This window comes from Mytilus edulis, chromosome 1 (assembly GCF_963676685.1).
Source record: "Mytilus edulis chromosome 1, xbMytEdul2.2, whole genome shotgun sequence".
Taxonomy (NCBI): Eukaryota; Metazoa; Mollusca; class Bivalvia; order Mytilida; family Mytilidae; genus Mytilus; species Mytilus edulis.
This window is the reverse complement of record NC_092344.1, coordinates 8252857-8268501: the sequence shown is the minus strand read 5'-3', so window position 1 is coordinate 8268501 and position 15645 is coordinate 8252857. Positions and strand designations below refer to the sequence as shown.

General features: G+C 32.5%; 1 protein-coding gene across 4 annotated transcripts in view; it reads right to left on the bottom strand.

The window, feature by feature from the left end:
• Positions 1-3294: 3294 nt before the first annotated feature.
• Positions 3295-15645, bottom strand: part of LOC139523039 (uncharacterized) — a 55055-nt gene continuing 42704 nt past the window's right edge. For all 4 annotated transcript variants that reach the window (XM_071316799.1, XM_071316816.1, XM_071316791.1 and 1 more), the window contains exons 18-27: positions 14882-15027; positions 13891-13986; positions 13183-13282; positions 12332-12484; positions 11917-12088; positions 11126-11395; positions 8514-8665; positions 5959-6101; positions 5193-5386; positions 3295-4442 (exon numbers count right to left, since the gene is read on the bottom strand). In XM_071316799.1, the coding sequence (XP_071172900.1) occupies positions 3580-4442; positions 5193-5386; positions 5959-6101; positions 8514-8665; positions 11126-11395; positions 11917-12088; positions 12332-12484; positions 13183-13282; positions 13891-13986; positions 14882-15027 (2289 nt within the window). In that variant the 3' untranslated portion in view covers positions 3295-3579. The remainder of the gene's footprint in view (positions 4443-5192; positions 5387-5958; positions 6102-8513; positions 8666-11125; positions 11396-11916; positions 12089-12331; positions 12485-13182; positions 13283-13890; positions 13987-14881; positions 15028-15645) is intronic.

The window sequence follows — 15645 nt, the reverse complement described above, 5'->3', positions numbered from 1 at the left end:
CCACTACCAGACACTAAAACATCAGCGACATTGACAGTAGGATATGGTTACCCTTCCTGATCACTACCAGACATGAAAGCATTAGCTAAATTGACAGTAGCATATGGTAACCCTTCTTGACCACTACCAGACATTAAAGCAGTAGCCACATAGACAGTAGGATATGGTAACCCTTCCTGATAACTACCAGACATTACAGCATTAGCTACATTGACAGTAGGATATGGTTACCCTTCCTGATCACTACCAGACATGAAAGCATTAGCTACATTGACAGTAGGATATGGTAACCCTTCCTGACCACTACAAGACATAAAAGCAGTAGCCACATTGACAGTAGGATGTGGTAACCCTTCCTGATCACTACCAGACATACAAGCAGTAGACACATTGGTAACAGAATATGGTAACCCTTGCTAAGCACTACCAGCCATACAAGCTAGAGACACATTGACAGTAGGATATGGTAACCCTTCCTGATCACTATCAGTCACTAAAACATCAGCCACATCGCCAGTAGGATATGGTTACCCTTCTTGATCACTACAAGGCAATAAAGCATTATCTACATTGACAGTAGGATATGGTTACCCTTCCCGATCACTACCCGACATTATAACATCAGCGACATTGACAGTAGGATACGGTAACCCTTCCTGAGCACTACCAGACATACAAACAAGAGCCAAATTGACAGTAGGATATGGTAACCTTTCTTGACCACTACCAGACATTAAAGCATTAGCTAAATTGAAAGTAGGATATGGTTACCCTTCCTGATCACTACCAGACACTAAAACATCAGCCACATTGACAGTAGCATATGGTAACCCTTCTTGACCACTACCAGACATTAAAGCATTAGCTACATTGACAGTAGGATATGGTTACCCTTCCTGATAACTACCAGACACTAAAACATCAGCCACATTGACAGTAGCATACGATAACCCTTCCTGATCACTACCAAACAATAAAGCATTAGCTACATGCACAACAGGGTAAAGTGACTGTTCTTGAGCTCTACCAAACATTTAAACACAAGCCCAGTATCAGCAGGATATGATAACCCTGTTTGGGCACTACCAGACAATAAAGCAAAAGCCACATTGACATCAGGATATGGTTACCCTTCATGACCACTACTCTACAATAAAGCATAAGCCAAATTGACCACAGGATTTTGTTATCCTTCCCGAGTACTATCAGTTATTAAAGCAGTAGCTACATTGACAGGAAAATATGGTAATCCATCCTGACCACTACCAGACAATAAAACAGTAGTCACATTGACAGCAGGATACGATAACCCTTCCTGACTTCTACCATGCCATTTGGAGAAATCTCAATCACAGAGATCTACCTTTGCAAAATCTTAGCGATTTAAGAGGGGCAATTGTTGCTGAATGGAATAAATTTGCTGAACTAAAGTTCAAAAGGCTTGTACAGAGTATGAGACCCTGTGTTATGGAACTGTACCGCAAGAGAGATGGTTACACATCCTATTGACTTTTAAAATATTGGCATTAAATTTGCCGAACATACCAAAGATTATTTGTAGAGACTTTTAATAATATTGGGTGATTAATTATTGTAATAAAATAAAATCACAGTGAAACTTAAATTCCATTTCTGATTTGCGTAATTTTCACTATTTCTATGAACGCTAAACTCAAATGCATAGCACCTGCATAAGTGACCAAACTTAAGTTTATGGTTTCTTTATGGTACATGTTAGCAAAATTGCTACCCGATAATTTTTTCTTTTTCGAAGATTAACTGATTTTTTTAAATGAAAAAAAATTCAATGCAATAAAAATAAATGGTGCTTAACTTTTGGCAGACTGTATATAAATCAAAGCATAAAACAGTTATTTACATCAGCATAGCCTGAACTCTTTGGGTCTTTGAAATATTATGAATATTAATTTCAAAGTTGAGAGATGGCACAAACAACAGTACAAGTTATTTTCCTATACTTTTCTTCGTTATTTTTGATGTGCATGTACTGATTTTGTGCCATTAATGAATACACCATACCATGTGATTATTCTAATTAATTCAAAGTTTCTTAAGTTTGATCAATTTAATAAAGCTACATAAGATGTACTGATACATATGTTTGTGATATGGAAATGTCAAGAATGTACACGAAACAGGTAAGTATTTGTAAAATAACTGCTGTTCCTACAGACAAATACTGGATGATGTCCATTATGGAGTTGGTTCTCTCATCAGTTTGTTGTTTAATTCACAAATCTGAAAACCATTTGAAAATAGTCATAAAGATGTATATTAACCTTAAAAGTACATTTTGTATGATATAAAATAGAAATGAATTGATTGCAATGTTTTTAATATTGCAAAAACATGACAAGGTATAATCACAAGAATTCAAATAAGAGTTTGAGAAACTCTTATATGAATTAAACAGGTTTTTTCTCAAAATCGTGAATATTCAAATCACTTTTTAATGTAAAATGACAAAACTGCAATAAGAAATCATGCAAAAATTTCAGACTTCACAATAATATCATTCCACTTTAACTACCCTTTTTAAGGGTGTATAAATCCTTCTTTTTTTTTTATATTTTGCTAAATAAACCTTATCCTATATTAATAGAAAAATAAAATAAAAATATAGGGTCACTGTTCATTTAAGCTCACAAACTGCCTGTGAAAGAAGCATGCATTTTTGTTAAGGTACCTTTTTTCTGTTGAACTAATAGGAGAAAAAAAGGTAATATCAAAATGAATTACAGAAATCGCTTAAATTTTACAATAGTTTAGTTTAAGTACAGCTTATTTGAAAAAATAGTAAAAATTATAGGTCACCAATGAATTAAAAAAGATATATTTCAATTTTAATGCAAAACTATGACAATTTTTCACCAAAGGGAGATAATCTGGAGCTTATTTCAATGATATAAACATTTTAAAAAGTCATCTTGGGCCAAAACAAATTGACTTTTTTGGTTGATTTTTGTACCATATCATAAAGTAACAACTAATAGTTTTTTTAACCCTCCTTAAGTTTAGCATCATAACAACCAGAATATAAATATAAATGAAACTCGTAAAAACATTAAAAATAACACAGCCAATGAAGCCACTAAAACGTAGCATCTACTTTGTGATAATAATGAATTGTGAAATACACTTGAACTGGTACCCTGTGAATAGCCTATTTCTTCATTAATATAAAGAATGCATCAATTTATATTTGTTGGTCACCAGTTTTAAGTACTGTGGTAAAAGACATCTTTCTTTATAATGGGTGAATAACAAACACCATTGTCTTCAAATAAATTTCCAATGATCTAATAAAATAAACAGAAAAAATTCAACTATTAATCAAAAAATAAAACAGACAAAACAAACTAAAAATAATGATAAAAATTTAAATTGATAAAAAAATATAACAGACAAAAAAATTTACAATGATTTAATAAAATAACAAAAAAAAAAAATTACTATTAATCAAAAAAGAAAACAGACAGAGAAACTGAAAAAAATGATTAAAATTTAAATTAATCAAAATATAAAACAGATAAAAGAAGCTTAAATGTTGATAAAAAATTAAAAGAGACTAGCAGATGGGTCATCATTTGTATGACTTTTGGATTCGCCATCGTGTCCATAATGTTTTTTGGATTTTTTCACTCTTTTCATTTTTCCTGATTTAAAAAGTTCATCGTAATCATCGGCTGCATCAGACACCATTTGATCCACTAATGATACTCGTTCTTTCCGATGTCTTTTAAGACTTTTCCATTTAACAGGGTCAGTGAAAACATCAACCCCATCGTCTTTTAAAGTGCTTACATCAGCAAAATGATAATCTTCATCCTCTGTAATGCTTGTTTCTGTTAATGAATCAAACTCAACATTTTCAACTTTTCCTGACTTTTTGTTCTTTTTGGGGGGCTTTTTTCGTTTTTGGGTTGATTTTTCTGGAGATGAAAATATATCATCTAAGACTGACAAATTATCTCCCCTTTCCATTTGATTTTTTTCTTTTACTGGAGTTCTTGCATCATCTTGATGTCCAATTCTATGTAATAATTCTTCAATGTCATCTGAGTGATGATCTGAAGTAATACCAGCAGTTTTTTCTTCTGTAAACTCCTCAATAGTAAAAACAAAACCAGTTTCCTTCTTGTCCTTATGTTTATTTTTCTGCACACCATTCTTTGGCCTACCTCTAGTTGATTTCTTTGATGGCGAAGGCTTCCTACGAGCAAATGAGGTAGAGGGTATTCCAATATCTAAACTTTCTGTCCGACTTCCATCACTTTCAACCCTACTTTTAGATTCTAATTTTTGGGATTCACTATCAGGAAAATCAAGAAATGAAATTCCCAGAGTTTGGTTTTCCTTGCGTTTTACTCGCTTCTTTCTTTTTATGTCTTGATTACCTGTCTTTTTTGTACAAGAAGACCCTGTCAATATCAAAATATTTGATTTGAAAAGGTTTTCAATAGAGATCTAGTCACTAAGAATAATATCAATAGGTTTTAGAGGTATATCAAAATATGTTTTAAAATAGAATTTTAAGAATAGTTACCAAATGTTTAAAATATACTGTAAATTCAAAAACTATTGTGTGCATTTATATTGTGATTTTTGAGAAACAATAATGCAAGATTAATTAATATGATTTCAGGATAATCTGGATATAAATATAAGTATTTGACACATAATATGAGTCTTTATTGTTGTGATACTCACCCAGTTGTGTTATTTATATTTATAAAATCCTCACAATAGTTTCTGAATTTACAGTACATAAGATACACTTATTACAGTTGTTTTCTTGCATACTGTTTTTTGCATAAACCTGGCTGATAGTTTTTTCTTCCTTTATTAATTGTTTCAGGTCTTTTCTAGCTTGCTTTGTGGTATTGATTTTGGTCATTGTTGAAGGCTGCATGGTGAGCTATAGTTGCTAAACTTAAAGAGTCATTTGGTCTCTAGTGGAAAGTTGTCTGATTGATAATCATAACACATCTTCCTTTTTATATATTATTGTTCATTATAGTTATGATTAATGTAATTTTCAGCTTTTTATTGATATTTTTTACAGTTACAGAAGTTAGGAAATGATCAGGGTCACATACTAAAACCTGACATTTGATAACTTCATAAGGAACAAAAACTATCATTATATTATATCAAGATATCTTTCTCACCAGATTCAATTGATTTATCGTTTTGATCATCATTTGTAACTGTGCTGAATATCTGGGAATACTTAGGTTTATCCTTGGTGTAAAAATCTTTCATGAGTTTTAATCTGGATTGTGTAGACCCTAATAAAATCTTTTCTGATAGTTCAACAGCTGAACCACTGTCAAAGAACTGGGTCATTTCTTCAAACTGTTTTCTAAAATACAGATAATGGAATCAATTTAAATGATAAAATCAAATTATAGTTGTCAATTTATTCTTTACTATGATTTTTAGAGAATGCTCCAACTTGGTTCATTACACATCATTTTTTTAATGATGATCCTAAAAAAAATAATGATCAAGGCAGGTATATACATTATTTTTTTTTATCTTTTGTATATATTGTTGGGCACATGTCTCATTAGAATTTTGTCCTTATTTTTTTTATATTCGTGACAAACTTCATTAATTTCTCAAGTGTGTACTATAGTTTATAGTTATGTGCTTTTATGTTAGTTAGTTATGTACTATTACATAAGTTAGTTGTGTACAATCAATTAGTTAGTTGTGTATAGTTACTTTACTTATGTAGGGTTATGTTGTAAAGACATTTTACCTGCAAAATAATATGATCCTCTCTTAAATTTCAGTATATAGATCAAAATGTGTACTAAATAGTCACATGACCATTTAGAGTCCTCCCTTATAGATCAATATTTGCTCACACAATATCAATTTAAAATCTGTTTTTGATTTGAGGCAAAAGATGAAACAATTTTTACTTACAATCTGATAGTTTTAGGAGTCTGTCCAATAAGTACTTTACTGGTTCCTATGACAACTGATGTAGGGGTGTTATGATCTGGTTTTGTAGACTTCCTCCCTCTTGACTTTATAGGAGTAGGTTCTGTAATCACACTATCATCAGACTATAAAGAAACAACTGCATCAAATTAAACATATTAAAACTTGATTACATAGTCATTTACAGTATCAAATTAAACATTTTAAATCTCATTTGGAACATTTGCACAGTAATTTAAGTTTCAAAACAACCCGTTCACTCTTAAGAAAATTTCTTTCTTTCACTCTTTTTAGACTTTGTTGCGATTGAAACTATTTAAAGTTTCAAGAAAAGAAGACCTTTAAATGAAGGTCGAATGTACATGTATTGGAAAACTTAAATAAATGGAGAACGAGACACAGTCGATGCCCCAGCTTGCATGCAAAATTATAAAGGGACATAACTCAAGAACGATAAAAGTGACACTACCAAAATTTGTACTTGATCTGAGTTTTGTGGTAATAAGTGTTGTGTACAGGTTTCATAATGTTTGGTTGGGGCTAACATAAGTTACAGAAAGGAAAATTTTTCTATCTATAAAGGAATATAACTCGATAATGGTTAAAGTGACGCTACCAAAATTCAACTGAACATTTGTTTTGTGGTAATAAGGTTTGTGTTTAAGTTTCATGACATTTGGTTGAGGCAACTTAACCCTTACTACCCTACATATATACTTGTTATACTGGCTGCTGCTGCTGCTACATTCTTTTTGTTTTAGATGACAAAATTGATGAATCATTTTTGAACAGTAATAACTTTTTCATTTGAAAACTTTGTGTATGAAAATTATTCTACAGATTACCATCTTCCCGAAAATTAATTTGATTTTTTTATGACTTGAAATTTGACACCTGTGAAAACAGGTAAAACATAGGTAAAAGGTAAAAACTAAATCACATCGTGTTTAAAACTGATTTCATTAAGAAATATTGCCTCATTGGTGCCTTTTATAGTTTGTGTGTATAGCAGAAATATAAATGATTTAAAGAAAAACATTTTTTACCTTTGTGACCGGTAAATACAGGTAAACCAGGTTAACGAAATAATTTTTTTTTTACAAGCAAATGTGTATGTTTTTATAAACTGTGTTCCTTATTTGAATGCCTTTTTTTATGCTATTCAACAATGTTATGCCAAGCATTATGCTCACATTATACAAATTGTAAATGAGCAACAAGTTTTATTCAAGTAATTACAGGTAAAATGACAGGTAAGTCTTTGATCTTGTCTGGGTTGTCAGAATCTGAAGATTGGCAAGAATTTTCAACATGAAAATGTTTTTTAAAGTGGTAAAGTCCAAATAATAAGAGTGGATATAATTTCATCAGCTGCCCAATATGCATCTACATCTCCTGTTGGAACTAACCCCATAGTAATTACAAGAGAAAAGAACACCTTCATTTCATCAATGGAAACCATACGCCATTTTTTTGATCCAGAATTTTCTTTCAACTGATTTCTGGCATACAAATTTGTTTGATATACAATCAGAGTCTACGTTTCATTTCTAAATAGTAAATTAAAGAAGTCAATGGGTTTTGGATCAACTGGTAGTTGTACATTTAACCCAGGCGTTCCGGTAAATTGGGCACATAACGGCAGAGAATTGTGATGGTTCCAGCCCAAGTCGTCATCTTCGCAAGCATTTATGATCTTCAAGGATTGATCACAGTCTATTTCTCTTTAAAATTCATTGTTTTGTAATATATCTTCAGGCCCAAAGCCTTCAAATTCACTCTCGTCACCAGAATCTTACAATAATTGCATTAACTCATCATCATTCTCTGAGTTATCATCACTTTCCGCAATGATGATTTTATGTTTTTTTTTCCTCTTCAGATCTATTTTCTGCTATTTTTTTCCATAAAAGTTTCTGTGATTTCAAGGGCAAACGTGACTAAAATTATATTACATTCGGTAAACTTCCGAGGTGTTCCGAGCATGAAGAGATTGTAATGCAATCCTTTAAAAAGTTCAACACGAAAACGACAAATGCTGCAACCAGCAGCTTTGGACAAAAAAGTTGGCGTGACTTATGCGGCGACTAGCGTAGTAAGGGTTAAGGTAGAGAATGGAAGCTAAAAATTTTGCATTTTTCCCAATTTATAAAGGGGCATAATGTGAGAATGGTTAAAAGTGATCCAACCAAAATTCAAACTTGATCTGTATTTTTTTGGTAATTAGCATCGTGTATAAGTTTAATATCATTTGGTTAGGCAAACTTATATTAGAGAACTGAAACTGAAATTTTGCAATTTTTCCATTCATAAAGGAGCATAACTCTAGAATCTTTTATGTGACACCACCAAAATTTAAACTTGACCTGTGTTTTGTGATAATGAACATTGTGTATAAGTTTCAGAATATTTGGTTGAGGCAAACTCAAGTTAGAGAAGGGAAACCAATTTTGGGATGTACGTACAAACCTATGTACGGTCAGACATGAGTAAATCTTAATACTCCCACTGCTACGACAGGGACATAAAAATCTTACCTCAGACATTGGTTCACAATAACCAGCAGGTATCTGTGAGTTCTGGTGCAGTTCATACACATCCTGTATGGCACACTTGGTCATGTGATCTTCGGCCTTGCTGCCACCTACCAACTGACGATTTTCATGAACATGTACAACACCACACTGATCTAAGAAGAAGAAATTCTTTTGTGATTTTACTTTTTTCTAATATTATCTTCAACTTTTATTAATACCAATGATAATTTTATTTAAATTTAATTATCAAACATATGAAAGCATCTACCATATAACAAGAGCTGATATAATACCTACAGGAGCTGTATTTTGTTTTATTCTTATCTAAATTGCTAGATGTATTCAAGAGATAAGCACTATAATTCATGTAATTACTATCAGGAAATGAAAAGAAATATATGGAGTCCATAAAAAAAAATCATATTAAGAGAGGCCTCTTAAGAACTCTAAGAATGTAGATCCCCTTAAAGGTTGGTTGCCAGTGAGGGGAGTTTTGATAGTGTGTTGGAAAAGTGGAATGTTTGAGGCAAAGATTCCTTATGTTATGTGAACTTACAGCAAGACTTTAAAACTAGAGGCTCTAAAGAGCCTGTGTCGCTCACCTTGGTCTATGTGCATATTAAACAAAGGACACAAATGGATTCATGACAAAATTGTATTTTGGTGACGGTGATGTGTTTGAAGTTCTTACTTTACTGAACATTCTTGCTTCTTACAATTATATCTATAATGAACTTTGCCCATTAGTAACAGAGAAAAATATTTGGTAAAAATTTACATAAATTTACCAAATTAATGAAAATTGTTAAAAATTGACTATAAAGGGCAATAACTCCTTAAGGGGTCAATTGACCATTTAGGTCATGTGGACTTATTTGTAGATCTTACTTTGATGAACATTATCGCTGTTTACAGTTTATCGCTATCTATAATAGTATTCAAGATAATAACCAAAAACAGCAAAATTTCTTTAAAAATTACCAATTGGAGGGCAGCAACCCAACAACCGGTTGTCCAATTCATTTGAATATTTCAGGGCAGATATATATTGACTTGATTAACAATTTAACTCCTTGTCAGATTTCCTCTAAATGATTTGGGTTTCAGAGTTATAAGCAAAAAACTACATGTTACCTCTGTTCTATTTTTAGCCGTGGTGGCCATCTTGGTTGGATGGCCAGGTCATCGGACACATTTTTCAAACAAGGTACCTGAAAGATGATTGTGGCCAAGTTTGAATTAATTTGGCCCAGTAGTTTCAGAGGAGAAGATTTTTGTAAAAGATAACTAAGATTTACGAAAAATGGTTAAAAATTGACTATAAAGGGCAATAACTCCTAAAGGGGTCAACTGACCATTTCGGTCATGTTGACTTATTTGTAAATCTTACTTTGATGAACATTATTGCTGTTTACAGTTTATCTCTATCTATAATAATATTCAAGATAATAACCAAAAACAGCAAAATTTCCTCAAAATTACCAATTCAGGGGCAGCAACCCAACAACAGGTTGACCGATTCATCTGAAAATTTCAGGGCAGATAGATCTTGACCTGATAAACATTTTTACCCCATGTCAGATTTCCTCTAAATGTTTTGGTTTTTGAGTTATAAGCCAAAAACTGCATTTTACCCCTATGTTCTATTTTTAGCCGTGGCGGCCATCTTGGTTGGTTGACCGGGTCACGCCACACATTTTTAAAACTAGATACCTCAAAGATGATTGTGGCCAAGTTTGGATTAATTTGGCCCAGTAGTTTCAGAGGAGAAGATTTTTGTAAAAGATTACTTATATTTATGAAAAATGGTTAAAAATTGACTATAAAGGGCAATAACTCCTAAAGGGGTCAACTGACCATTTCGGTCATGTTGACTTATTTGTAAATCTAACTTTGCCGAACATTATTGCTGTTTACAATTTATCTCTATCTATAATAATATTCAAGATAATAACCAAAAACAGCAAAATTTTCTCAAAATGACCAATTCAGGGGCAGCAACCCAACAACGGGTTGACCGATTCATCTGAAAATTTCAGGGCAGATAGATCTTGACCTGATAAACATATTTACCCCATGTCAGATTTCCTCTAAATGCTTTGGTTTTTGAGTTATAAGCCAAAAACTGCATTTTACCCCTATGTTCTATTTTTAGCCGTGGCGGCCATCTTGGTTGGTTGACCGGGTCACGCCACACATTTTTTAAACTAGATACCCCAATGATGATTATGGCCAAGTTTGGTTCAATTTGGCGCAGTAGTTTCAGAGGAGAAGATTTTTGTAAAAGTTAACGACGCCGGACGCCGGACGACAGACGACGGACGACGGACGCCGGACGCAAAGTGATGGGAAAAGCTCACTTGGCCCTTTGGGCCAGGTGAGCTAAAAAGACAGGTCTTTAAATTTCTCAAGTAAAGGGAACTTTATTGACTTTATCATATCTTTCTGATAGTTTTCCCCACTTATTCACACATGTCAAGCTGGAAAATGTTACTTATTCCAGCGGCGCGTCCTATCACCTTGTATATAGGGAGTGGCTCCAATGCTCAATACAGATGAATTGTTTACGGCAAAATGACAAATATATTAGTTTGAATAATGAAGATTCTTACCAAAAACATCTGACACTGAAGAAAATGATGATGATGACTTTTTAAGCTTTGATCTTTTTGGTGAAAACTTTTTGCCTTCGTTAGGTAATGATATTGAAGGCTTAGCAGGTGTAGATGTTTTTCTGCTACTTGTCCTTTTACTTCCTGTTTGAGTTTCTTTCTTCCTGGTTGCTGTCTTGACAGATGTATGAGAGTCCTGAGAATCAACATCTCCTATGTAATGAACATCATCACTATCTTCTATACTGTTGATATCAAAGTCATCTCTGTCTGAAGAGTATAAGGAAAACCAATTTAACTAGTTAGGTTAATTGATAAATCAGTACATTAATTATTTCTATTTGATACATTTACTCTCCTTATAAACCATCAACCAAATTTCAATCAAATTTTGTGAATTATTCAGCTTCTTTTTTTAAGGGGCGGTGGTGTAAATTAGCCAAATATTTCATTCCTAGGCAAATGAGAGAGCAGTAGCATGAAATTGTGAGCTCTGCATAGTTTTTTCTAGTATGGAATTGGTCAAGGCCGATTTTTTTAAAGCTATTTGCAAGGCAATTTTTTTTTTATCAGAACGTATGTAGCTTCAACTTTTTTCTTCTTGAAGAATGACAAGTCTACTTGGATTTTTTTGGTAGACTGTCTTAAGATCAAAATAAAACAGCAACCATTTAACAAGCTATTGTTTAAAATGTTTTTAATATTAAATCTAAAAAGGAAACAACATCGAGGCTTACACCAGTCTTGACAAACAGCCTAAAAACCATTTGTACAATTAATTAAATACCCACCAGTTATACCAAATAAGTTGAGTAGTGAATCATCCATCTGATCTTCTATCTCTTCATTTGTTGTGTCTTCTTCTGATACTTCAGAGTTATCTGCTCTTTGTTCATCATCATCATTAGATATATATTTAGACACAGTAAATCCTACTAATTCTGTTTCAACTCTCTCATTCTCCTATAAAATCAATTTTTGATAGACAAAAACAAAAATACTCATACAGACAATACTAGGTTTAAAAACTGGATTTGTCAAATATGCCACCTATCTGTATGCTAAAGTTATTCATTTCAACAGATACAACAAATCTCGAATGAGAATGAAAATCTTGTTTTACATTGACTGCAGGAAATTTTGGACATACTGAAACTAATGAATTTAACACAATATTTATGCATTGTTATTATGGTCAAAACTTACATTTATGATATCCAATGTGAGACACTTGTCCCCTGTCCTGAACTGGAACATATTCTTGACACCAAACAGTTCACCTTGGTTAGCTCTATCACCAGCTATCCCTTTAAAGTATCTGTTGGCATTCTCATTCTGTATAGCAACACTGTCTAGTTGCTGAAATATAACAATAATCAGAAAGATAAAAGTCTGTAGAAAATAAATGAACCAGGTTCCAATGTCACCTGCATTGCACATATTTTATCTCTCCAAGGTACAAGGGCAATAACTGAATAAAACACTTTTTTCTTATAACGCTACACAGCCATTTTCCATAACTCTTTTTTAAAAGTTGATCTTCTATCATTATAGAACTTGTACTAGATATTGCTGGTATTAACCTATAGCATAAGTTACATAAAAATCTGGAAAGAAATGTACCTGTGAGAGCGCTAACAAGGACATTTTCCATAAATCTGATATTTTCAAGGAGCATAACTCTTTTCAGGAAAAAGTCAATTTGGCAACCATTATAAAACTTGTCTAAGATATTGCTGATATCAACCTATAGTATAAGTTTTATAAAAATGTGGAAAAAATTGTACCAACAACAACAACAACAATTTGTATTTGTCAATCAAGACGCCCTGAGGAGCAGTACAATTACAGTTTAAATAATTAAAGTGTACAAATAATTGTGGTGACACTGTTAACACTAACAGGACTGCAAAGACAGATGAACACCCTGTATTTCAAGTCCCTTGCAACATGTTATATGTTCTCATGTATTCCCATGTTCTACCATTAGACTTGTTAGTCTTTGATTAACCACTTAGGCTGCATATATGTGTTAAACTTATCAGTAAAAATTTTACCTGTTTATAAATTTGTCTAAGGTACATGTTTTCTTCAATAGTTCCTGAGGAGATCAGTCTGTATACTTTTACATTCCTTCTCTGACCTATTCTGTATGCTCTGTAATAAGAAATGATAGGCAAGGTTTGAAACTAAAACACTTAATTATATAGGTAAATGAAGATGATCCTACAATCTGAATACAACAAAATATTGGGCATAATTCAACAAGACTTTGAACCACCAACCTTTATAAATTAACCAAGAGACATCTTCACAGCAACATATGGTCTTCAACAATATTCATGTCTAGTCACAGACTTTAAAGTAAAATTGTCACATTATGGCATTACTGGCTTACTTAACCTAAAATAGTTCTGTTATGTAAATCTTATATCAGCAACTACCCTTTATCCAAAAATATGTTAAAATCACATCAACAACTCACAAAAGAACACCTTACTGCAAAACTACAACCAGACTATTAAACAAATGTAATAAAAGTTAAAATACAACACAGGCTATTGAATTTTTGGTGAGATATTTATAACATAGTATTTATAGTAGTAGATAACCAAACAAACAACAGTAGAATTCAATTAAATCTTTGGTATTTCAAAATCAGTTAGCTCTGATTTAAATAAGGTTCTGGCTTCAGTACTGATGCCATAAAATAACCTCATCACCCCACCCCACCCCACCCCATCACTCCCCACCCAATAAAATACCTGTCCTGTGCCTGTAGATCATGGGTAGGATTCCAGTTAGGATCAAATATAACCACTCTGTTAGCACCGGTCAGATTTAATCCAAGTCCTCCTGCCCTGTCATAGAAACAAACAAAGACATTGTTAAATTAGTGTATCAACTGCTGTAGTAATTCAAACCAAATTGAAGATTTGATTCTATAATTCAGTGGGGCTACTTTTCACACAGGTTCAAAAATTACCATAGTAAAATGTCTTTTGCTTTATTTCCATCGACAAATTACATATCTGTAGTGAAACTATTTTCTGAGTACTCAAATCAGAATTCTTTACAAACAGGTTTCCAAATTTCAGTATTTTATTCTGTCTTTAGATGAATTAAAACAAGAATGTGTCCATAATACACGCATGCTCCAGTCGCACTGTCATTTTCTATGTTCAGTGGACTGTGAAATGGGGGTAAAAACTCTAATTTGAGATTAAATTTAAAAAGATCATATCATAGGGAACATGTGTACTATGTTTCTAGTTGATTGGACTTCAAATTAATCAAAAAGTACCTTGACCAAAAACTTTAACCATAAACTCTGTTTCTATGATACATACATACATAACGTGGCTTTGTACTCAAACATCCAGTCATTGTGTTATTGTACTATGGTAAAGTTCTTGTCTTTAATTTTTGCTAATATGCTTTGTCTACATGCAATTTTGTGCTTTATTGTTACAAATTTGTTTGTTTTGTGTGTGTTTTTTTAGTGATTAAGATTATAACACAATGTTGACTGCTGTTCCCCTATTTTTTACCAATTATGTCTATTTGTTGTGTTCACCATCATCCTTGTCAATATAATGGAATTTGATGTGACTGTCATACAGGTGAGAGGTTTAGCTAACTATAAAACCAGGTTCAATCAAAGATTTTCTAGATATGTTCACCAGAATAATCTTTGGTGATTATGCATATCTCACTTCTATATTCTTTGTTACAGAACATTCATTATAGTATTACCTGGTAGAGATTAGAAAGATAAAGATGTTAGGATCCCTGTTAAATTCCCGTACTAATGCCATTCGTTTCTTTATACTAGTGCTGCCATCTAGTCGTCTATATTCATATTCTGTTGTCATTAGATACTGCTCAAATATGTCTAGTACCTACATTATATATCAAATGAACAGAACTATTTAATACATTGGTTGCAATGAATTACATTGATTTCCCAGTTAAAGAAAAACCCTGATAATTTCACATGTGAAATAAACCTGGTTATTTAACTCCTCTGACGTCATACAGCAATAGGCAAGCAAAAATTTAAAAAGTTCAGCTAAATTTTAATTCTAATGCAATTTGTATGTAACGATAATTTTCATTGGACGTTTTGAAGGGGTAAATTAAACGTTCTACCAGTCCTTAAGTAAGAAAGCCACCATTTTCAATCCCAAATTTCTTGGGGTATGTAATTTCTCTCAAAATAAACATGAAAGCCACATTTTGTGCCTCAAAAAATTCTTTTTGTCAACGTTGAAACCATTCTGAAGCGTACTGAAGGTAAAAATTCATCTAGTGTTTATTTTTTACGTCGTGAGAATACGTATACATATGACGTCACATTGTTTAAGTTGCTAAGGACAATGCAACAGTTTCCAAACTTTTTGATTTATGTCATTTTATGCCAAAATATTTATCAAATGGTATTTATTGTAAAATGGTGCTTTATATTGACTTGATTTTACTGTCACGAATATCTGTTTACCTAGCTACGCTACGCGTTG